General features: G+C 40.8%; 1 protein-coding gene across 1 annotated transcript in view; it reads left to right on the forward strand.

The window, feature by feature from the left end:
- Znf182 (zinc finger protein 182) overlaps positions 1-23,628 on the forward strand; it is a 50,276-nt gene that overhangs the window by 20,769 nt on the left and 5,879 nt on the right. The window contains exons 2-3 of the mRNA XM_029473454.2: positions 5,597-5,741; positions 5,898-6,032. Coding sequence (XP_029329314.2) covers positions 5,597-5,741; positions 5,898-6,032 — 280 coding nt within the window. The remainder of the gene's footprint in view (positions 1-5,596; positions 5,742-5,897; positions 6,033-23,628) is intronic.

Raw genomic sequence — 23,628 nt, forward strand, 5'->3', positions numbered from 1 at the left:
GTGTTTTCTTTATTGTGTGTATTTCCATTTTTAGATCCTGGATGGTTTTGTTAAGTTCCTTCACCTGTTTGGTTATGTTTTCCTGTAATTCTTTAAGGGATTTTTGGTCTACTACCTGTTTACCTGTGTTCTCTTTTATTTCTTTAAGGGAGTTACTTATGTTCTTCTTAAAGTCCTGTTTCATCATCATGAGATGTGATTTTAAATCAGAGTTTTGCTTTTCTGGTATATTGGGGTAACCAGGGTTCGCTGTGGTGGGAGAACTAAGTTCTGATGATGCCAAGTAGCCTTTTTTTCTGTTGCTTATGTTCTTGTGCTTACCTTTCTCCCTCTGGTTATCTCTGGTATTAGCTGGTCTTGCTATTTCTGACTGTGACTTGCCCATCCTGCAAGCCTGTGTGTCAGTACTCCTGGGAGACCAGTTCTCTCGGAGGAATTTAGGTATGGAGAGCTGTGGCACAGGGTCAGCTCTGGGGTGCAGACAGAAACCAGAAGGATCCTGTCCCCAGCCGATCCTTGGTTCCTGTGTCCTGATGGCTATGGGAGGGTCCCTCTTGGGCAGGAATTTGGAGAGAAGTGGTGGTCTTACCTGTGCTTGCAGGAGTGTAGCCACTCCTGGGAGACCAGCTCTCTCCTGGTGGTATTTGTGTGTGTAGCTCTGTGGCAGAGGATCGGCTCCAGGCACAAATGGAAAACGGAAGACTCCTGTCCCAGGCTGCCCCTTGGTTCCTGTGTCCTGAGGGTTCCAGGTGGGTTCCTCCACATAGCAGTGGTGGTCTTATCTGTGCTCACAAGACTGTCTGCACTCTTGGGGAGGTTAGTTCTCTCCTGGTGTTATTTGAATATAAAGCCTTGTCAATTTCTTTCTTCAGAGACTTAAAAGTTCTTGTCATTCATGTCTTTTACTTGCTAGGTTAGAGTTACATCAGTATATTTTATTTATGGGTAGTGAGAAGGGTGTTGTCTCCATAACTTCTTTCTCAGGCCATGTATCATTTATATAAAGGAGGGATACTGATTAATTAAAATTGAGTTAATTTTGTAACAAACAACACATTTTACTAAAGATTTTTATCAGCTGTAGAAGTTCTCTAGTAGAATTTTGGGGATCACTCCTGTATACTATCATATCATTCATGAATAGTGATACCTTGACTTCTTCCTTTCTGATTTATATTCCTTTGATATCCTTTTTTGTCTTATTGCTCTAACTAGAACTTCAAGCACTACATTGAATAGATAGCAAAAGAGTGGGCAGTCATATCTTTTCCCTGATTTTAGTGGCATTACTTCAAGTTTACCTCCATTTAATTTAATGTTGGCTATTGTCTTGCTGTATGTTGCTTTTATTGTGTTTAAGTATGTGCCATGAATCCCTTGAGTGTGTTTGCTTTTTTTTTTTTTCTAGAGCTTTCAGTTGTACTCTTAAATTCCTGGTATGGGAACTATTTAATTTCTTTATGGAAGCACTTAGTGCTCTGAACTTTCCTCTTAGCACCGCTTTCACTGTGTTCCATAAGTATGTTGTGCCTTCATTTTCATTGAATTCTAGAAAGTCTTTAATTTCTTTATTTCTTCCCTGACCCATTAATCATTGAGTAGAGAGTTGTTCAGTTTCCATGAGTTTATAGGCTTTCTGTTGTTTCTGTTATTGCTGAAGTCCAGCTTTAATCCATGGTAGGCTGATAGATTACAAGGAGTTTTTTGAATCTTGGATATGTTACCAATTTTGGGTAAGGTTCATTCCATGAGGTGCTGAGAAAAGGGTATATTCTTTTGTGTTTGAATGAAATATTCTGTAGATGCCTGTTCAGTCCATTTTATTTGTAATGTCAGTTATTCTCATATCTGATTAGTTTTTGTCTGGATGACATGTCTATTAGTGAAAGTGGGGTGTTGAGGTTTCCCACTATTAGTGTGTGGGGTTTGATGTGTGATGTAAGCTTTAGTAATGTTTCTTTTACAAATGTGGGTGCCCTTGCATTTGGAGTTGTAGTTGTTCATAATTGAGATGATATTTTGGTGGATTTTTACTTTGATGAGTATGAAGTATCTTTTTCCATCTTTTTTGATTAGTTTTGGTTGAAAGTCTGTTTTATTAGATATTAGAATGGCTACTCCAAATTTTTTCTTGGGTCTATTTGCTTGGAAAACCTTTTTCCAGGCCTTTACTCTGAGGTAATGTCTATCATTGTTGCCAAGGTCGGTTTCTTGTATGTAGCAGAATGATGGATACTGTTTACACATCCACTCTGTTAGCCTATGTCTTTTTATTGGGGAATTTCTTTCATGAATGTGGGTGCTCTTGCCTTTGGAGTATAGATATTCAGAATTTAGACTTCTTAGTAGATATTTTCCCTTTGGTAAGTGTGAAGTGTCTTCCCTATCTCTTTTGATTACTTTTGGTTAAAGATCTATTTTATTGGATATTAGAGTGGCTACTCCAGCTTGTTTCTTCAGACCCTTTGCTTGGAAAGCTTTTTTCTAGACCTTTACTCTGAGGTAGTATCTGTATTTGTTGCCCAGCTGTTTTTATATGTAGCAGAATGATGGATCCTGTTTACATATCTAGTCTGCTAGCCTGTGTCTATTGGGGAATTGAATCCATTGATGCTGAGAGATTTTTAAAGACCCATTATTGTTAGTTCCTGTTATTTTTGTTGTTGGAGGTGTGTGTGTGTGTGTGTGTGTGTGTGTGTGTGTGTGTGTGTGTGTGTATGTTTCTCTTTTGGGGGGTTTGTTGTGAAATCACTAATTTCTTTTGTCTTCTTGGGTATAGTTACCCTCCTTGTGTTGGAGTTTTCCCCCTATAATCCTCTGTAGTTCCCCCAGGTTCAATAATATACTTGAATTACTCAGAGAACTCAGGAAGGTAATGGTTGTGGGCATATCTATGGGATTGGTGGAAAGATATTGTTTAAATTTGGGTTTGTCATGGAATATCTTGTATTTTTCATCTATGATGATTAAGAATTTTGCTGGGTATAGTAGTCTGGGCAGGCATTTATGTTCTCTTAGGGTCTGGATGAAATCTATCCAGGATCTTCTGGCTTTTAGAGTCTGTTGAGAAGTCTGGTGTAATTTTGATAGGTCAGCCTTTATATGTTACTTGGCCTTTTTTCCTTACTGCTTTTAATATTCTTTCTTTGTTCTGTGCATTCAGTGTTTTATGCATTATTATGTAATGGAAGGATTTTCTTTTCTGGCCCAATCTATTTGATGTTATGTAGGCTTCTTGTACATTTATGGGCATCTATTTCTTTAGGTTAGGGAAGTTTTCTTCTACGATTTTGTTGAAGATATTTTCTGGCTCTTTGAGTTGGGAATCTCTGCTTTCTTCTATGCCCGTTATTCTTAGGTGTGGTCTTTTCATTGTGTCCCAAATTTTGTGGATGTTTTGAGTTAGGAACTTTTTGTACCAATTGTTAGTGGAGACCACACAGTAGTCCCACAAAGTTTCTTGACTTCAGATACCAGCCAAAAATGGGAGTTCCTGAGTTACTTATACCTCTGCTTACCCACTTGCAAATTTGAGAGTATACTATGGAGTTTTCTCATTTTTGTAACCAAATACTTAATAAACAGAGAAACTCAATGGTTTTATGGTATAGTCCATCCTACAGAGAAAATCATAGAGCATGACGACTGCTTCCCTGCAGATCAGAAAACAGAAAAGGGTTCACTGGTGCTCACTTCACCTAGGCTTTCTCCTTTGTTCCCTTTCTATCCATTCTGACATCCCAGCCCTTGGATGGTGCTGTCTACATTTAGAGTGATGCTGTTCCTCCTTAGTTAATCAAATCTGGAATGCTTTCATGGACATATCCAAGTGTGCTTCACTAATGAACTCGGCATTTCAAGTAGACAAGCCAAAGTAATTAACATGGGGCTGTAAAGAGAACCCCCCCCCCAAGTTCAATAATATACTTGAATTACTCAGAGAACTTAGGAAGGTAATGGTTGTGGGCATATCTATGGGACAGTTTTCTTGATTATTGATTAATGTGAGAAGACCCTGCTCATGTGGATATGCTACTCCTAGGCTATGAGTTCTGCTCCTGGTTGGTTTCCTGCCCTGCCCTTCCTCAATGATGGACTGTGATCAGTATGTGGAAGGCAAATAGACCCTTTCCTCCCTAAGCTGTTTTTTTGTCATAGTGAATATCACAGCAACAAACAAAAGAACCAAACTAGAAGAAGGGTACAACTCAGGAACAACCACATGGTAGAGATACAGAACAAAGCACATAGAGGTGAAAAGCTTCCTTCCATAGCTGTTGAGTATGCTGTCCTCTCAGTAGCTCAGTGTTGACTTAAGTCAGAAATTTCCTGAAGGGCTGGAGAGATGGTTCAGCAGTTAAGAGCACTGGCTGCTCTTCGAGAGGTCCTGAGTTCAATTCCCAGCAACCACATGGTAACTTACAACCATCTGTAATGGGGCTCTGATGCCTTCTTCTGGTATGTCTATAAAGATAGTGCCAGTGTACCCACATACATGAAATAAATAAATAAATCTTTTTTTAAAAAGACCACAAACTAAGCCTGGTCTTAAATACCAACAAAATCAATGGAAAGTACACATACGCATGGAAGCTGAACAACTCTCTACTCAATGATAAGTTGGTCAAGGAAGAAATAAAGAATGAAATTAAAGGCTTTTTAGAATTTAATGAAAATGAAGGCATATTATACCAAAACTTATGGGACACAATGAAAGCAGTGGTAAGAGGAAAACTCATAGCTCTAAGTGCCTCCAAAAAGAAACTGGAGAGAACTTACACTAGCAGCTTGATAGTAAGCCTGAAAGCTGTAGAGCAAAATGAAGGAAATACACCCAAGAGGAGTAGATGGCAAAACATAATCAAACTCAGGGCTGAAATCAACCAAGTAGAAACAAAAAGAACTATACAAAGAATCAACAAAACCAGGAGCTGGTTCTTTGAGAAAAATCAACAAGATAGATAAACCCTTAGCCAGACTAACCAGAGGGCACAGTTTTCATACTCTCCAATAGTTTAATAGTACTTTTTATATTATCAGATATGTAAGCTGTAATATTTACTTCTGTTCTGTGACTTACCTTTTCATTATCTTTAAGAGTGAATATCAAAAACAAAATAAAAAAAGAGTAAATATCTTTGGAATTTTTTGGTTACAGAAAAATAATTGGCTCATCAAGATTTAAGGGACTTTATCCAATATTTTTCCCCTACAAATACTATGGGTTTAGATACTACATTTAGGTCGCTGATGCATTTTAAGGGGTATTTTTTCTGCTGCAGAATCACTTGTTGGAATACAAATTTTCAAGAAACTAGACAGGAACTGAGGCAGAGACTATGGAGGAATGCTACTTATGGGCTTGCTATTTCTGCCTTCCTCAGCTACTTTTCCCAAAGACCCAGACCCACCTACAAAGGGATGGTACTGCCACAGTGAGCTGGGCTTCCTCTATCAATTAGCAATTAAGAAAATGCTTGACAGATATGCCTGTAGACCAGGGACTGAACTGGGAGCTCAATTAGTAGTTTTCTCACATTATATACTTATCATTCAGTGGTCAGCATTTTAGAGTAAAAGAAGTTTGCCATTACAGGAACCAGTGACATTTGAGGATGTAGCTGTGGATTTCACTCAGGAGGAGTGGCAATACCTGAACTCTCCACAGAGGACCCTGTACCGAGATGTGATGCTTGAGACCTACAGCAACCTCGTTTCTGTGTGTGAGGTGGCTTCCATAGGTAACTTTTGGTGGTTATTTTTTCAGTAGGGGAGCTTTGCTTGCTTCCCTTCACATTTTTCTTTTCTTAAAGGAAACTCAAAATTTTGGTTAAATGGTTTCTGTTAAGTGACAGGTCCCTTCTGCTGACCCCAAACTGCAACTTGTGCTGTTTCAGGCTCTGAAGACCAAGGAGGTATCTCTCCTTTATCATCCTTAGAACAGCAGGTTACTAAGCCAGATCTCATTATCAAGCTGGAGGTAGAAGAACCAGACCCAGAAGATGGGGAAATTCCAGTTTGGAGCTTTCCAGGTAGTATCTTACTGTAGCCCTCTGTCTTTGTTTTCTTTTAAGCTAGATTAAATTCAGGGCTTTCTTTTTCTTTTTTTTTTCCAAACTGCCTAATTATTCCCATCAGGTTTGTCAGGCACAATTGTCTGTTTTATGCTATTAGTTACTGGTAATTGTTGCTTAGGCTAATTCACTAATAAATGCAAAATTGAGACTTTTTCATTTTTCTTTTTTTTTTTGGTTGTTTGTTTGTTTGTTTGTTTGTTTTCGAGACAGGGTTTCTCTGTATAGCCCTGGCTGTCCTGGAACTCACTTGGTAGACCAGGCTGGCCTTGAACTCAGAAATTCGCCTGCCTCTGCCTCCCAAGTGCTGGGATTAAAGGCGTGCCCCACCACCACCCGGCGACTTTTTCATTAATTAATTTATTCACTTAGTCATTTTACATTGCATCCCCCTCCCTCCTTTCCTTCCAGTCCCACCCTCACAACCCCCCCCCCAATTTCCTCTCCTCTTCTCCTCATGGGTACCAACCCACCCTGGCTCATAGAGTCACAGCAGGACTAATTGTATCCTTTTCAACTGAGGCCAGACAAGACAGGCTAGTTAGGGGAAGGAGATCCAAAGACAGATAACAGAATCAGACACAGCCCCCACTACAACTGTTCAGGAACCCACAGGAAGACCGAGCTTTACATCTGCTACAAATGTGTAGGGCTTCTAGGTCCATTCCTTGCATGCTCTCTGGTTGGTGGTTCAGTCTCTGTGAGCCTCCATGGGCCCAGGTTATTTGACTCCTCAGATCTTCTTGTGGTGTCCTTCACCCCTCTGGCTCCCTCCGTCCTTTTCTCCACTCTTCCATAAGACTCCCTGAGCTCCACCTAATGTTTGGCTGTGGGTCTCTGCATCTGTTTCCATCAGCTGTTGGATGAACCCTCTCAGAAGACTGTTATGCTAGGCCCCTGAATGCAGGCAAAGTATCATTAATAGTGTCAGGTTGATTCTCTCCCACGGTATGGATTTCAAGTTGGGGCAGCCGTTGGTTGGTCATTCCCTCAGTTTCTGCTCCATCTTGCCCCTGTACATTTTGTAGGCAGGACATGTTTGTGTGTGGGTTGCTGTCCTTATCCCTCTACTGGGAGTCCTGCCTGACTACAGGAAGTGGCCACTTCAGGCTCCATATCTACCCTGCTAGGAATCTCAGCTAGGGTCACTCCCATAGTCTCTCAGGAGCCTCCCCCATCTCTGGTCTCCAGCTTGTCCCAGAGATGTTTCCCCTTCTGATTTCCATTCTCTCTGTCCCCTTACACACACACCAACCCCTACTCTTCCCTACACCTGTTCCCCATCTCTATTACCTCTCTACCCCTTCTCCCACTCAGTTTCCTCCCACCATCCACCTCCAATGTCAATTTTATATCCCCTTCTGAGTGAGATTCAAGGATCCTCCCTTGGGCCCTCCTTGTTACTTAGCTTCTATGGATTATGACATGCTTATCCTGTACTTGACTGAGCCATCAAAGGCTAGGTTCACAACCAAAAATTTTAAATGTTTTATTCTTGAGAATTTCATACAATGAAATATGATCATACTTACCTAACCATTTCCTACCTCCTATTTCTCCCATCATCCCCTCAACATATCTTTCTTCCAATTTCATGACTTTTCTTTTTCCTACAACCAAGTCCAGTTGGTGCTGTCCATATGTTCATGAATGTGAGTAACTCAAAGCAGTTGTTACATGCACAAGACTAAGCCAGCCCAAATTGCATCATCTCTGAATGAACACAGACCCAGCAGTGTGCTCTGCTGTATATGTGTTGGGGGCCTCATATCAGATGGTGTATGCTGCCTGGTTGGTGGTCCAGTGTTTGAGAGGTCTCAGGGTTTCAGGTTAATTGAGACAGCTGGTCCTCCTACAGGGTCGCCCTCCTCCTCAGCTTCTTCCAGCTTTTCCCTAATTCAACCACTGGAGTCAGAAGCTTCTGTCCATTGGTTGGGTGCAAATATCTGCATCTGACTCTTTCCATTACTTGTTGGGTCTTTCAGAGGGCAGTCATGATAGATCCCTTTTTGTGATGCTCCATAGCCTCAGTAATAGTGTCAGGCCTTGGGACCTCCCTTTGAGCTGGATCCCACTTTGGGCCTGTCACTGGACCTTCTTTTCCTCCATTTTTATCCCTGCAATTCTTTTAGACAAGAACAAGAGTTTTGGGTCAGAGATGTGACTGTGGGATGGCAACCCCATCCCTCACTTGATGCCCTGTCTTCCTGCTGGAGGTGGGCTCTACACGTTCCCTCTCTCTACTGTAGGGCATTTCATTTAAGATGCCTCCCTTTGAGTCCTGAGAGTCTCTCACCTACCAGGTCTCTAGTACATTCTGGAGGGTCCCCCCCACCAACTCCTGAGGTTACCTCTTTCCATTCTTCCTGCTAGCCCTCAGGGCTTTAGTCCTTTTCCCTCACCCAATACCAGATCAGGTTCTCCTCGTCCCCACACCATCCCCTTTCCATCCCAGGTCCCTGCCTCCCTTCCCACTCATGATTGCCTTCTTCTCCCTCCCAAGTGGGACTGAGGCATCCTCACTTGGGCCCTTCAGCTTGTTGACCATTTTGAGTTCTGTACCTTGAGTATTCTGTACCCTTTTTTGGCTAATATCCACTTATTAGTGAGTACATACCATGCATGTCCCTTTGGGTCTGAGTTACCTCACTCTGGATAATATATTCTAGTTCCATCAATTTGACTGCAAGACTCAGGACGTCCTCGTTCTTAATAGCTGAGTAGTATTCCATTGTGCAAATGGCCCACATTTTCTATATCCATTTTTCTGTCGTGGGACACCTGGGTTGTTTCCAACTTCTGGCTATCACAAACATGGCCTCTATGAACATAGTGGGACACGTGCCCCTGTGGTATGGTGGGGCACCTTTTGGGTATATGCCCAAGAGTGGTATTGCTGGGTCTTCAGGTAGATCTATTTCCAATTTTCTGAGGAACCTCCAGAGTGGTTGTACCAGTATGCAATCCCACTAGCAATGGAGGAGTGTTCCTCTTTCTCCACATCCTCGACAACATGTGCTGTCACCTGAGGTTTTGATCTTAGCTATTCTGACTGGTGTAAGATGGGCTCTCGGGGTCATTTTGATTCGTGTTTCTCTGATCACTAAGGACTTTCAACCAAAAGTTATCAAATGTTATGAGGAAGGACAGTTCATATTTATCAAAGGGAAAATCCACCAAGAGAAAGTCTCAATCTGAACATTGATACCCCAAATGCAAGGGCACCCACATTCATAAAAGAAACTTTACTAAGCACACATTGAACGTCTCTTTTATCTATTCTTCCATTGAGGGACATCTTGGTTGTTTCTAGTTTCTGACTATTATTAATAAGACAGAAATGAATATGGTTGAGCTAGTGTCACTGTGGTAGGATGAAGCATCCTTTGGGTATATGCCCAAGAGTGATACAGCTAGATTTTGACATAGATCAATTCCCATCTTCCCATGGAACTGACACGCTGATTTCTATAGAGTAGTACAAGTTTGCATTCCCACCAACAATGGAGGAATGTTCCACTTGCTTTACATCCTTGCCAGCATGAGCTGTCACTTATGGTTTTGGGTTTTTTATTTGTGTTTTTTGTTTGTTTGGTTGGTTGGTTTGTTTTTTTGGACCTGAGCCATTCTGACAGGTGTAAGATGAAATCTCAAAATAGTTTTGACTTCTATTTCCCTGGTAGCTAAGGATACTGAATGTTTCTTAAAAGTTTTCTCAAGCGTTTAAGTTTTCTCTATTGAGAATTCTCTGTTTAGATTTGTACCCCATTTTAATTGGGTTATTTGTTTTCTTGATATCTCTTTCATGAATGCTTTATATATTTTGGAATTAGCACTCTGACAGATGTGTGGTTGGTAAAAATCTTTTCCTATTCTGTAGGCTGCCTCTTTGTCCAAATGACAGTTGTTGTCCAAATCCATTGTTGTACCGAAACTTCTCAGTTCCATGTGGTGCCATTTATTAATTGTTAATCTTGGATCTGTACAATCAGAGTTCTATTCAGAAAATCTTTCCTGTGTTAATGAGTTCAAGTATGCTCCCCAGTTTTTCATCTATAAGGTTCAGTATACCTGTTTTTTTAACTTTTTATTGATTCTTTGTGAATTTTACATCATGCACCCCAATCCCACTCATCTCTCCCTACCCTCAGATCCACCCTCTACCCTTGTAAACCCCTCCCCCCACACAGAGAAAAAATATTGTTGTGGAAGCTGTTGTATGTCACAGTGTGTCCCACAGTATTCCCTTTGTCCATACCTTTTTGCTTGCAAATGTTCATTGCAATGACTAGTAGGTCTGGTATAGGCCTCTGTCTTCTACTACTCTATCAGTATTGGAAACAAACTGGGACTCCTCTTAGATATCCTGTTTTTATCCTATGTCATGGAGATCCTGGAGAGCATGCCCCTTCATATATTCCAGAAGTCTATCAATGGGGTAAATGTTGGGGTGGGCCAATCCAAAGCCCAGAGATGATCAGGCCACAGGCTCTCAAACTCTCACCCCCTGGAAGACTGCTCACCTACAACCCCCACAACCACAGCCAGCTTTATACTGCTGCCCAGGTAGGGTCCAGGGCCTGCTCTCCCAAGTACTGTGGCCAGTAAGGGACAAAGCAAGTTTTCCTACTCTCATAATCTCAGGTCCCATTCTCCGTAGAACTGCCATAGATGATCAGGGATGAAGGAGGGGATAAGGGTATTTTTCCCTCATCAATATCACCACCAAGAGGCAGGGCTAGCTCTCCTGCACTCACACCCTTGGGGCCAGTTCACCTGCACCCCTATCATCTTGGTCAGTTCTACTGTGCTACCCAGGTGAGATACAGCACCTGCTCTCCCAATTTCTGCAGCACGTGAGGGGAAAGACTAACTTTCCTGCTCTCATGACCCCATCAGACCAATTCTTCCATCTGCCTCCAGTGGCAAGGGCAAAAGGGAAGGGAGGGGATCTATCCCTTACCAAAGCCATCACTTAGCAGACAAGAGGCAGGGCTAGCTCTCCCATACTTACACCCTCTGGGATGGCTCATCACACATCAATGATCAGCTCTACTGTGTTGTTTCCAAGTCCTGCAGCTGATGAATGGTATGGCCAGCTCCCCTGTTCTCATGACCCCAGGTCCAGGTTTCCTGCCTGCCATAGATGGTGAAGGCAAGAGGGTTTATCTCTCCCTTGTCTATACTACTATAGGGAGACAAGGGGTAGGTCCAGCTCTTCCACACTCCCATCCTCAGGCTGGCTCACCTGCAACTCCCACAGTGTGTAGGCCACTGTTCTGAGTACTGCAGCTGCCTAAGGATGGGGGTCAGCTCTCCTGCTTTCATACCTCTAGGGCCATCTCTCAGGTAATGGGTGGGGCCATTACCCATTTTTCACAGCCCACAGACATTAAAGTGTCCCTGAGCCATAGCTCAGATGTCAACACAGGCCAGGACCCCATCATGGTCCCAGGTGCCATCTACTCCCATCAGGCTGCTTCTCACTACCCTTGAGCTTCCAGTTTTGCCTCTCTTCATTCTGCCTACATCCTTATTTCTCTTTCTCTTTCATTTCTTCACCATTTACTTGCTCCTCTCAGTATCTATTTTTTGGTTTTTGGTTTGTTTGTTTGTTTGTTTGTTTGTTTTTTCGAGACAGGGTTTCTCTGTGTAGCTCTGGCTATCCTGGTACTCACTCTGTAGACCAGGCTGGCCTCGAACTCAGAAATCCGCCTGCCTCTGCCTCCCAGTGCTAGGATTAAAGGCGTGCGCCACCATGCCCGGCTCAGTATCTATTTTTATGTTCAGATCTTTGATCCATTTCAACTTAAGTTTTGTGCAGCATGATAAGTATGAATATATTTGGTTTCTTTTATATGCTGACATCCAGTTTCACCAGCACCATTTGTCAAAGATACTGTCTTTTTTCCAGTGGGCATTTCTGACTTCTGTATCAAAAATCAGGTGTCCATAGATGTGTGGATTTATCCCTGGGTCTTCAATTAAATTTCATTGGTTAATGTATCTGTTTTTTTGTGCCAATACCATGCTGTTTATATTTCTATAGCTCTGTAGTACAATTTAAAATTGAAAATGGTAAGACCTCTAGCAGTTCTTTTATTATTCAGGTCTGTTTTAGCTATCCTGAGTTTGTTGTGTTTACATGTGAAGCTGAAGATTGTCTTTTCAAGATATGTGAAGAATTATGTTGGAATTCTGATGGGGATTGCATTAAATACATAGATTGCTTTTGGTAGGATGGCCATTTTTGCTATGTTAATCCTAATGGTCCACAAACATCAAAGATATGCCTGTCTTGTGATATCTTCTATAATTTCTCAAAGTTTTTATCATACAAGGCTTTTATCTGCTTGGTTAGTTATCCTAAGAATTTTTATATTATTTCAGGCCATTGTAAAAGGTGCCACAAATTGATTCTTATTAATTCACTTTTAGATATTTTCATTTATAGGAGTTAGAGACTATGTATAAAATTCTTTAAAGAAAAATCCTTATGTCTTCAAATTGATATGTCTACATCAAATTCTAGTGTTTTTTATTTTTATTAGATTTTAGTGTATATGTGTGTATATGTACATGCAGTATACACACGTGCATTCTTAGATGCATGTGCATGTGTGCCATGGCATTTGTTTGACAGAAGAAATTTTACAAGAGTGGGTCCCCTCATTTCACCTTGTGAATCTCTAGAATTAAACTAAGGTCACAAATATCTTTGCCTGCTGAGCCATCTCACTACCCCTAAATTTTTTTGATTCATTTTTCATTTGAGTATTGTTCTGAGTCTGTTATGCAAATAGAGTATATGGAGTCAAATGAAGTAATGATGTTGGTTAATCTGAGAATCGAAACTTCTCACTGGGAAATAGAAATGGCAAGGTATCTACTAATATTAGAGAAAAATTTTTATTCAGTTTTGCTGATAATTTTATAAAATGTTACAAAAATATTTACATGCTTCTGAAATGAAATCTAGAAAATCAGGTTACTAAAAACAGCTCAAGCCTGAGAAGACAGCTCCATGGGTAAAATGTTTGTTCCCAAGTCTGAATTCAGTTCCTGAAACCCACAGGGTAGAGGGTGAGAACTGACTCCTACAAGTTGTTCTCTGGTCACCACATATGTGCTATGGTATGTGTGCTCACCTAACATACAAAATAAATGAATAAATGTCAAATGTAAAAAGAGCAGTCTAGCATCATTCCCTTTCCATGTCTGCTCTCGTCTTTTCCTCAGAGGTAACCATTAGTAGAATTTAAGGGTTTGTCTTCTCATTGGTTTCTTACATCATAACCCTATATTAACATTCAAACATTGATCTGAACGCCGGGCGTGGTGGCGCACACCTTTAATCCCAGCACTCGGGAGGCAGAGGCAGGCGGATTCCTGAGTTCGAGGCCAGCCTGGTCTACAAAGTGAGTGCCAGGTCAGCCAGGGCTACACAGAAAAAACCTGTCTCGAAAAACCAAAAAAAAAAAAACCAAACAAACAATCAAACATTGATCTGTTTCATTAAAATTATACACTGCTATGTACAATTATTTGGTTTGGTTTTTGAGACAGAGTCCCATTGTTTAACCCTGACTAGCCTGGGACTCACTATATGGACAAAGCCAGCCTCTAAGTCACAGATATCTGCATATGCCTCCCAAATGCTGAGATTAAAGATATGAACCACCATACCTGGCTCCTATGCACAGGGTTTGGGGTTTTTTTTGTTGTTGTTTTGTTTTTTGGTTTTTTTGTTTGTTTGTTTTTTGGGGGGGTGTCTCTTTTCACTTAGTATCTGAGAACAAATTATATATATATATGTGTGTGTGTGTGTGTGTGTGTGTGTGTGTGTGTGTACATAAACTCATTATTTCTTTTATAGTAATATATTGTATGGCTTTACATAACTCACAATGACAGTAACATTTGGTTTAGTAAATATTTTAAGTATTTCGTTGATACCATGTAAGTTCTGTTGTAAGTATTTGAATCCCCTGAATATCCCTTTTGGTGAGCAGTGTCTTATAGGTGGGAAAATTATACAAGTAGATTAGATCAAGTAAAAATCTGAGTCAGGATTTACTCTATATGACCATAATTACTCCAGATAATCCATATGACCTAGAACACAGAGGTTATACTACTTCTGACCGCCTAACAAGGTTCAGGTTTAGCAGATCCTACATGCGGTCTGACTCCTAAATGCAACTTATGAGGCCTCTTCCTGTGATTCAGTGTTCATCGCTCACTAAAAACTTGTGCTTTTCTATCTAGAGAAAGGAGGTCATAGGAAGGGAAATCACAACCATGAGACCTATTTTAAAATTTATTAAGCCGGGCGTGGTGGTGCATGCCTTTAATCCCAGCACTCGGGAGGCAGAGGCAGGTGGATTTCTGAATTCGAGGCCAGCCTGGTCTACAAAGTGAGTCCCAGGACAGCCAGAGCTACACAGAGAAACCCTATCTCGAAAAAAAAAAAAATTAAATCCTACTACTATGAAATCCAGCTAGAAACTTGAGTAGTAGTTGTACTCCACTTGTTTCAACTTGTCTCATAATACAGTCTTAGAAATTACAGAGACCAAAGAGGTAGCTCAGTGGTTAAGCGTGCTTGTATTGCTCTTGTAAAAGTCCTAGGTTCGGTTCCCAACACTGAAATGCTACTTCACAACCATCCCAGTTCCAAGGGTCTGACCTACTGTTCTGACCTCTGTTGGCACCAGGCACATACATGCAAGCAAAACACTTATATCTTATATACATATAATTATTAAATCAAAAATATTTAAGTAAACTAAAAAACATAATTCATATTTATGTGATATATATATGGGGGTTAGATTCAAGACACCATTGATTTTAAGATGTGCCACCAAATATTGCTACTAATTAATTTATGGCGAGATGATAGCATTGATTTTAAGCTACATTTGGATTTAGAGGTGTTAAAATGTGAAATATTTTACAAATGATAAAAGTATATAGGAAGGTCAGATTAAGCTTTTTGTAAAGTGATACAACTGCCTCTTAAAAGCTCTACAGCCGGGCGTGGTGGCGCACACCTTTAATCCCAGCACTCGGGAGGCAGAGGCAGGCGGATTTCTGAGTTCGAGGCCAGCCTGGTCTACAAAGTGAGTGCCAGGACAGCCAGGGCTACACAGAGAAACCCTGTCTCGAAAAACCAAAAAAAAAAAAAATAAAAAAAAAATAAAAAAAATAAAAAGCTCTACAGATTTTAAATATAGCAAAATATAAAAGAAGGAAAGGTAATATAGATAATGAAACATCTTAAAAGTCACAGTTAAATATGCACAGTTTGTAAGTGAAATAAAGTAGACAGCAGAAACAATGGTTTTGAAGAACTGTATATATGTTAAATGACTTGTGAATGGTGATTAAGTAAATTTTGATTTTGTTGAGCTCATTATTATAGACTTCCTGTCAGGTGGATCCAGGATTATTAATATTGGGTTTAGGAAGCACAGTACTAAATTTTCTCCTAGATGACTATAATATATAAGTCATGTGTAGTCAGAAGTTGATATAAGTAAGCCAGGAGTCAGCACTCCTGCACATGCACTCAGGAGGCTAAGGCAGATGGATCTCTATCAGTTAGCCCAGTCTATATACTAAAAGATCCTCTCTCTCCCAGGACACTCTGATAAAAATGATGTGACAGCCTAATCTGACTCACAGAATCAGCTCTTTTTTTTAATTAGATATTTTCTTTATTTACATTTCAAATGTTATCCCTGTTACTCATTTCCCCTGTAAAAACCCCCTATCCCATCCTCCCTCCCCCTGCTCACCCACCCACCCACTCCCGATTCTCTGTCCTGGCATTCCCCTACACTGGGGCTTCAAGCCTTCACAGGCCCAACGGCCTCAACTCCCATTGATGACCAACAAGGCTACATATGCAGCTGGAGCCATGGGTCCTTCCATGTGTACTCTTTGGTTGGTGGTTTAGTCCCTGGGAGCTCTGGGGGTACTGGTTAGTTCATATTGTTGTTCCTCCTATGCGGCTGCAAACCCTTTCAGCTCCTTGGGTCCTTTCTCTAGCTCCTCCATTAGGGACCCTGTGCTCAGTCCAATGGTTGGCTAAGAGTATCCACTCTGCATTTGTCAGGCTCTAGCAGAGCCGCTTAAGAGACAGCTATATCAGGCTCCTCTCAGCAAGCACTTGTTAGCATCTACAATAGTGTCTGGGTTTGGTAGCTATATATGGGATAGATCCCCAGGTGGGGCAGTCTCTGGATGGTCTTTCCCTCAGTCTCTGCTCCACACTTTGTCTCTATATCTCCTCCCATGGCTATTTTATTCCCCCTTCTAAGAAGGATCGAAGTATCCACACTTTGGTCTTCCATCTTCTTGAGCTTCATTTGGTCTGTGAATTGTATCTTGGATATTCTGAGCTTCTGGGCTAATATCCACTATCAGTGAGTGCATATCATGTGAGTTCTTTTGTGATTGGGTTACCTCACTCAGGATGATACTTTATATATATATATATATATATATATATATATATATATATATATATATATATTTTATTACATCTTTTCCTCAATTGCATTTCCAATGCTATCCCAAAAGTCCCCCATACCCTCCCCCCCCCACTTCTCTACACACCCATTCCCATTTTTTTGGCCCAGGCGTTCCCCTGTACTGGGGCATATAAAGTTTGCATGTCCAATGGGCCTCTCTTTCCAGTGATGGCCGACTAGGCCATCTTTTGATACATATGCAGCTAGAGAAAAGAGCTCCGGGGTACTGGTTAGTTCATAATGTTGTTCCACCCATAGGGTTGCAGATCCCTTCAGCTCCTTGGGTACTTTCTCCAGCTCCTCCATTGCGGGCCCTGTGATCCATTCACTAGCTGACTGTGAGCATCCACTTCTGTGTTTGCCAGGCCCCGGCATAGTCTCACAACAGACAGCTATGTCTGGGTCCTTTCAGCAAAATCTTGCTAGTGTATGCAATAGTGTCAGCATTTGGAAGCTGATTATGGGGTGGATCCCTGGATATGGCAGTCTCTAGATGGTCCATCCTTTCGTCACAGCTCCAAACTTTGTCTCTATAACTCCTTCCATGGGTGTTTTGTTCACAATTCTAAGGAGGGGCATAGTGTCCACATTTTGGTCTTCATTCTTCTTGAGATTCATGTGTTTAGCAAACTATATCTTATATCTTGGGTATCCTAAATTTTGGGCTAATATCCACTTATCAGTGAGTACATATTGTGTGAGTTCCTTTGTGATTGGGTTACCTCACTCAGGATGATGCCCTCCAGGTCCATCCATTTGGCTAGGAATTTCATAAATTCATTCTTTTTAATAGCTGAGTAGTACTCAATTGTGTAAATGTACCACATTTTCTATATCCATTCCTCTGTTAAGGGGCATCTGGGTTCTTTCCAGCTTCTGGCTATTATAAATAAGGCTGCTATGAACATAGTGGAGCATGTGTCCTTCTTACCGGTTGGGACATCCTCTGGATATATGCCCAGGAGAGGTATTGCTGGATCCTCCAGTAGTACTATGTCCAATTTTCTAAGGAACCGCCAGACTGATTTCCAGAGTGGTTGTACAAGTGTGCAATCCCACCAACAATGGAGGAGTGTTCCTCTTTTTTTTTTAATTAGGTATTTTCCTCAATTACATTTCCAATGCTATCCAAAAAGTCCCCAATACACTCACCCCCCCCCCAGTCCCCCACCCACCCACCCCCAACCCTTGGCCCTGGCATTCCCCTGTACTGGGGCATATAAAGTTGGCAAGCCCAGTGGGCCTCTCTTTCCAGTGATGGCCGACTAGGCCATCTTTTGATACAAATGCAGCTAGAGTCAAGAGCTCTGGGGTACTGGTTAGTTCATAATAATGATCCACCTATGGGGTTGCAGTTCCCTTTAGCTCCTTGGGTACTTTCTCTAGCTCCTCCATTGGGGGCCCTGTGATCCATCCAATAGCTGACTGTGAGCATCCACTTCTGTGTTTGCTAGGCCCCGGCATTGTCTCACAAGAGACAGCTATATCTGGGTCCTTTCAGCAAAATCTTGCTAGTGTATGCAATGGTGTCAGCGTTTGGAAGCTGATCATGGGATGGATCCCTGGATATGGCAGTCTTTAGATGGTCCATCCTTTCTTCACAGCTCCAAACTTTATCTCTGTAACTCTTTCCATGGGTGTTTTGTTCCCAATTCCAAGAAAGGGCACAGTGTCCACACTTTGGTCTTCGTTCTTCTTGAGTTTCATGCGTTTAACAAATTGTATCTTATATCTTGGGTATCCTAAGTTTTTGGGCTAATATCCACTTATCAGTGAGTACATATTGTGTGAGTTCCTTTGTGAATATGTTACCTCACTCAGAATGATGCCCTCCAGATCCATCCATTTGCCTAGGAATTTCATAAATTCATTCCTTTTAATAGCTGAGTAGTACTCCATTGTGTAAATGTACCACATTTTCTGTATCCATTCCTCTGTTGAGGGGCATCTGGGTTCTTTCCAGCTTCTGGCTATTATAAATAAGGCTGCTATGAACATAGTGGAGCATGTGTCCTTCTTACCGGTTGGAACATCTTCTGGATATATGCCCAGGAGAGGTATTGCTGGATCCTCTGGTAGTATTATGTCCAATTTTCTGAGGAACCGCCAAACTGATTTCCAGAGTGGTTGTACCAGCTTGCAATCCCACCAACAATGAAGGTGTGTTCCTCTTTCTCCACATCCTCGCCAGCATCTGCTGTCACCTGAATTTTTGATCTTAGCCATTCTGACTGGTGTGAGGTGGAATCTCAGGGTTGTTTTGATTTGCATTTCCCTGATGATTAAGGATGTTGAACATTTTTTTCAGGTGCTTCTCTGCCATTCGGTATTCCTCAGGTGAGAATTCTTTGTTCAGTTCTGAGCCCCATTTTTTAATGGGGTTATTTGATATTCTGGAGTCCACCTTCTTGAGTTCTTTATATATATTGGATATTAGTCCCCTATCTGATTTAGGATAGGTAAAGATCCTTTTCCCAATCTGTTGGTGGTCTTTTTGTCTTATTGACAGTGTCTTTTACCTTGCAGAACCTTTGCAGTTTCATGAGGTTCCATTTGTCAATTCTCGATCTTACAGCACAAGCCATTGCTGTTCTATTCAGGAATCTTTCCCCTGTGCCCATATCTTCAAGGCTTTTCCCCACTTTCTCCTCTGTAAGTTTCAATGTCTCTGGTTTTATGTGAAGTTTCTTGATCCACTTAGATTTGACCTTAGTACAAGGAGATAGGAATGGATCGATTCGCATTCTTCTACATGATAACAACCAGTTGTGACAGCACCACTTGTTGAAAATACTGTCTTTCTTCCACTGGATGGTTTTAGCTCCCTTGTCGAAGATCAAGTGACCGTAGGTGTGTGGGTTCATTTCTGGGTCTTCAATTCTATTCCATTGGTCTACTTGTCTGTCGCTATACCAGTACCATGCAGTTTTTATCACAATTGCTCTGTAGTACAGCTTTAGGTCGGGCATGGTGATTCCACCAGAGGTTCTTTTATCCTTGAGAAGAGTTTTTGCTATGCTAGGTTTTATGTTATTCCAGATGAATTTGCAAATTGCTCTTTCTAATTCGTTGAAGAATTGAGTTGGAATTTTGATGGGGATTGCATTAAATCTGTAGATTGCTTTTGGCAAGATAGCCATTTTTACAATGTTGATCCTGCCAATCCATGAGCATGGGAGATCTTTCCATCTTCTGAGATCTTCTTTAATTTCTTTCTTCAGAGACTTGAAGTTTTTTATTATACAGATCTTTCACTTCCTTAGTTAGAGTCTCGCCAAGATATTTTATATTATTTGTGACTATTGAGAAGGGTGTTGTTTCCCTAATTTCTTTCTCAGCCTGTTTATTCTTTGTGTAGAGAAGGCCATTGACTTGTTTGAGTTAATTTTATATCTAGCTACTTCACGGAAGCTGTTTATCAGGTTTAGGAGTTCTCTGGTGGAATTTTTAGGGTCACTTATATATACTATCATATCATCTGCAAAAAGTGATATTTGAATTCATCTTTTCCAAATTGCATCCCCTTGATCTCCTTTTGTTGTCGAATTGCTCTGGCTAGGACTTCAAGTACAATGTTGAATAGGTATGGGGAGAGTGGACAGCCTTGTTTAGTCCCTGATTTTAGTGGGATTGCTTCAAGCTTCTCACCATTTATTTTGATGTTGGCTACTGGTTTGCTGTAGATTTCTTTTATAATGTTTAGGTATGGGCCTTGAGTTCCTGATCTTTCCAAGACTTTTATCATGAATGGGTGTTGGATATTGTCGAATGCTTTTTCTGCATCTAACGAGATGATCATGTGGTTTTTGTCTTTGAGTTTGTTTATATACTGGATTACGTTGATGGATTTCCGTATATTAAACCATCCTTGCATCCCTGGATTAAAACCTACTTGGTCAGGATGGATGATTGCTTTAATGTGTTTTTGGATTCGGTTAGCGAGAATTTTATTGAGTATTTTTGCATCAATATTCATAAGGGAAATTGGTCTGAAGTTCTCTATCTTTGTTGGATCTTTCTGTGGTTTAGGTATCAGAGTAATTGTGACTTCATAGAATGAGTTGGGTAGAGTTCCTTCTACTTCTATTTTGTGAAATACTTTGTGCAGAACTGGAATTAGATCTTCTTTGAAGGTCTGGTAGAACTCTGCACTAAACCCATCTGGTCCTAGGCTTTTTTTGGTTGGGAGACTATTAATGACTGCTTCTATTTCTTTAGGGGATATGGGACTGTTTAGCTGGTTAACTTGATCCTGATTTAACTTTGGTACCTGGTATCTGTCCAGAAATTTGTCCATTTCGTCCAGATTTACAAGTTTTGTTGAGTATAGCCTTTTGTAGAAGGATCTGATGGTGTTTTGGATTTCTTCAGGATCTGTTGTTATATCTCCCTTATCATTTCTGATTTTATTAATTAGGATGTTGTCCCTATGCCCTCTAGTGAGTCTAGCTAAGGGTTTATCTATCTTGTTGATTTTCTCAAAGAACCAACTCCTCATTTGGTTAATTCTTTGAATAGTTCTTCTTGTTTCCACTTGGTTGATTTCACCCCTAAGTTTGATTATTTCCTGCCGTCTACTCCTCTTGGGTGAATTTTCTTCCTTTTTTTCTAGAGTTTTAGATGTGTTGTCAAGATGCTAGTGTGTGCTCTCTCTAGTTTCTTTTTGGAGGCACTCAGAGCTATGAGTTTCCCTCTTAGAAATGCTTTCATTGTGTCCCATAGGTTTGGGTATGCTGTGGCTTCATTTTCATTAAACTTTAAAAAGTCTTTAATTTCTTTCTTTATTCCATCCTTGACCAAGGTATCATTGAGAAGAGTGTTATTCAGTTTCCACGTGAATGTTGGCTTTCCATTATTTATGTTGTTATTGAAGATCAGCCTTAGTCCATGGTGGTCTGATAGGATGCATGGGACAATTTCAAGTTTTGTATCTGTTGAGGCCTGTTTTGTGACCAATTATATGGTCAATTTTGGAGAAGGTCCCGTGAGGTGCTGAGAAGAAGGTATATGCTTTTGTTTTAGGATAAAATGTTCTGTAGATATCTGTTAAGTCCATTTGTTTCATAACTTCTGTTAGTTTCACTGTGTCCCTGTTTAGTTTCTGTTTCCAGGATCTGTCCATTGATGAAAGTGGTGTGTTGAAGTCTCCCACTATTATTGTGTGAGGTGCAATGTGTGCTTTGAGCTTTACTAACGTGACTTTAATGAATGTGGCTGCCCTTGCATTTGGGGCATAGATATTCAGAATTGAGAGTTCCTCTTGGAGGATTTTACCTTTGATGAGTATGAAGTTTCCCTCCTTGTCTTTTTTGTTAACTTTGGGTTGGAAGTCGATTTTAATCGATATCAGAATGGCTACTCCAGCTTGTTTCTTCAGACCATTTGCTTGGAAAATTGTTTTTCAGCCTTTCACTCTGAGGTAGTGTCTGTCTTTTTCCCTGAGATGGGTTTCCAGTAAGCAGCAGAATGTTGGGTCCTGTTTGGGTAGCCAGTCTGTTAGTCTATGTCATTTTATTGGGGAATTGAGTCCATTGATATTAAGAGATATTAAGGAAAAGTAATTGTTGCTTCCTTTTATTTTTGTTGTTAGAGTTGGCATTCTGTTCTTGTGGCAGTCTTCTTTTAGGTTCGTTGAGGGATTACTTTCTTGCTTTTTCTAGGGCGTGATTTCCGTCCTTGTATTGTTTTTTTTCTGTTATTATCCATTGAAGGGCTGGATTCGTGGAAAGATAATGTGTGAATTTGGTTTTGTCATGGAATACTTTGGTTTCTTCATCTATGGTAATTGAGAGTTTGGCTGGGTATAGTAACCTGGGCTGGCATTTGTGTTCTCTTAGTGTCTGTATAACATCTGTCCAGGCTCTTCTGGCTTTCATAGTCTCTGGTGAAAAGTCTGGTGTAATTCTGATAGGCCTGCCTTTATATGTTACTTGACCTTTCTCCCTTACTGCTTTTAATATTCTATCTTTATCTAGTGCATTTGTTGTTCTGATTATTATGTGTCCGGAGGAATTTCTTTTCTGGTCCAGTCTATTTGGAGTTCTGTAGGCTTCTTATATGATCATGGGCATCTCTTTCTTTAGGATTGGGAAGTTTTCTTCTATTATTTTGTTGAAAATATTTGCTGGCCCTTTAAGTTGAAAATCTTCATTCTCATCAACTCCTATTTTCCGTAGGTTTGGTCTTCTCATTGTGTCCTGTATTTCCTGGATGTTTTGAGTTAGGATCCTTTTGCATTTTGTATTTTCTTTGATTGTTGTGCCGATGTTCTCTATGGAATCTTCTGCACCTGAAGATTCTCTCTTCCATCTCTTGTATTCTTTTGCTGATCCTCGAATCTATGTTTCCAGATTTCTTTTTCTTTTCTCCAGCGTTGCCTCACTTTGGGTTTTCTTTATTGTGTCTACTTCCCTTTTTAGGTCTAGTATGGTTTTGTTCTTTTCCATCACCTGTTTGGTTGTGTTTTCCTGTTTTTCTTTAAGGACTTCTACTTGTTTGGTTGTGTTTTCCTGTTTTTCTTTAAGGATCTGTAACTCTTTAGCAGTACTCTCCTGTATTTCTTTAAGTGAGTTATGAAAGTCCTTCTTGATGTCCTCTACCATCATCATGAGATATGCTTTTAAATCTGGGTCTAGATTTTCGGTTGTGTTGGGGTGCCCAGGACTAGGTGGGGTGGGAGTGCTGCATTCTGATGATGGTGAGTGGTCTTGATTTCTGTTAGTAGGATTCTTATGTTTGCCTGTCACCATCTGGTAATCTCTGAAGCTAGCTGTTATAGTTGTCTCTGGTTAGAGCTTGTTCCTCAGGTGACTCTGTTAGCCTCTATCAGCAGACCTGGGAGGCTAGATCTCTCCTTAGTTTCAGTGGTCAGAGTATTCTCTCCAGGCAAGCTCTATTCTTGCAGGGAAGGTGCTCAGATATCTGGTGTTCGAACCTGCCTCCTTGCAGAAGTTGTGTTCCACTAACCAGAAGTCTTAGGATCCTGTGGGGAATCCTGTGTGGGTCCTTGCGGG

Source organism: Mus caroli, unplaced genomic scaffold, assembly GCF_978045245.1.
Source record: "Mus caroli unplaced genomic scaffold, Mus_caroli_1 scaffold_5, whole genome shotgun sequence".
NCBI lineage: Eukaryota > Metazoa > Chordata > Mammalia > Rodentia > Muridae > Mus > Mus caroli.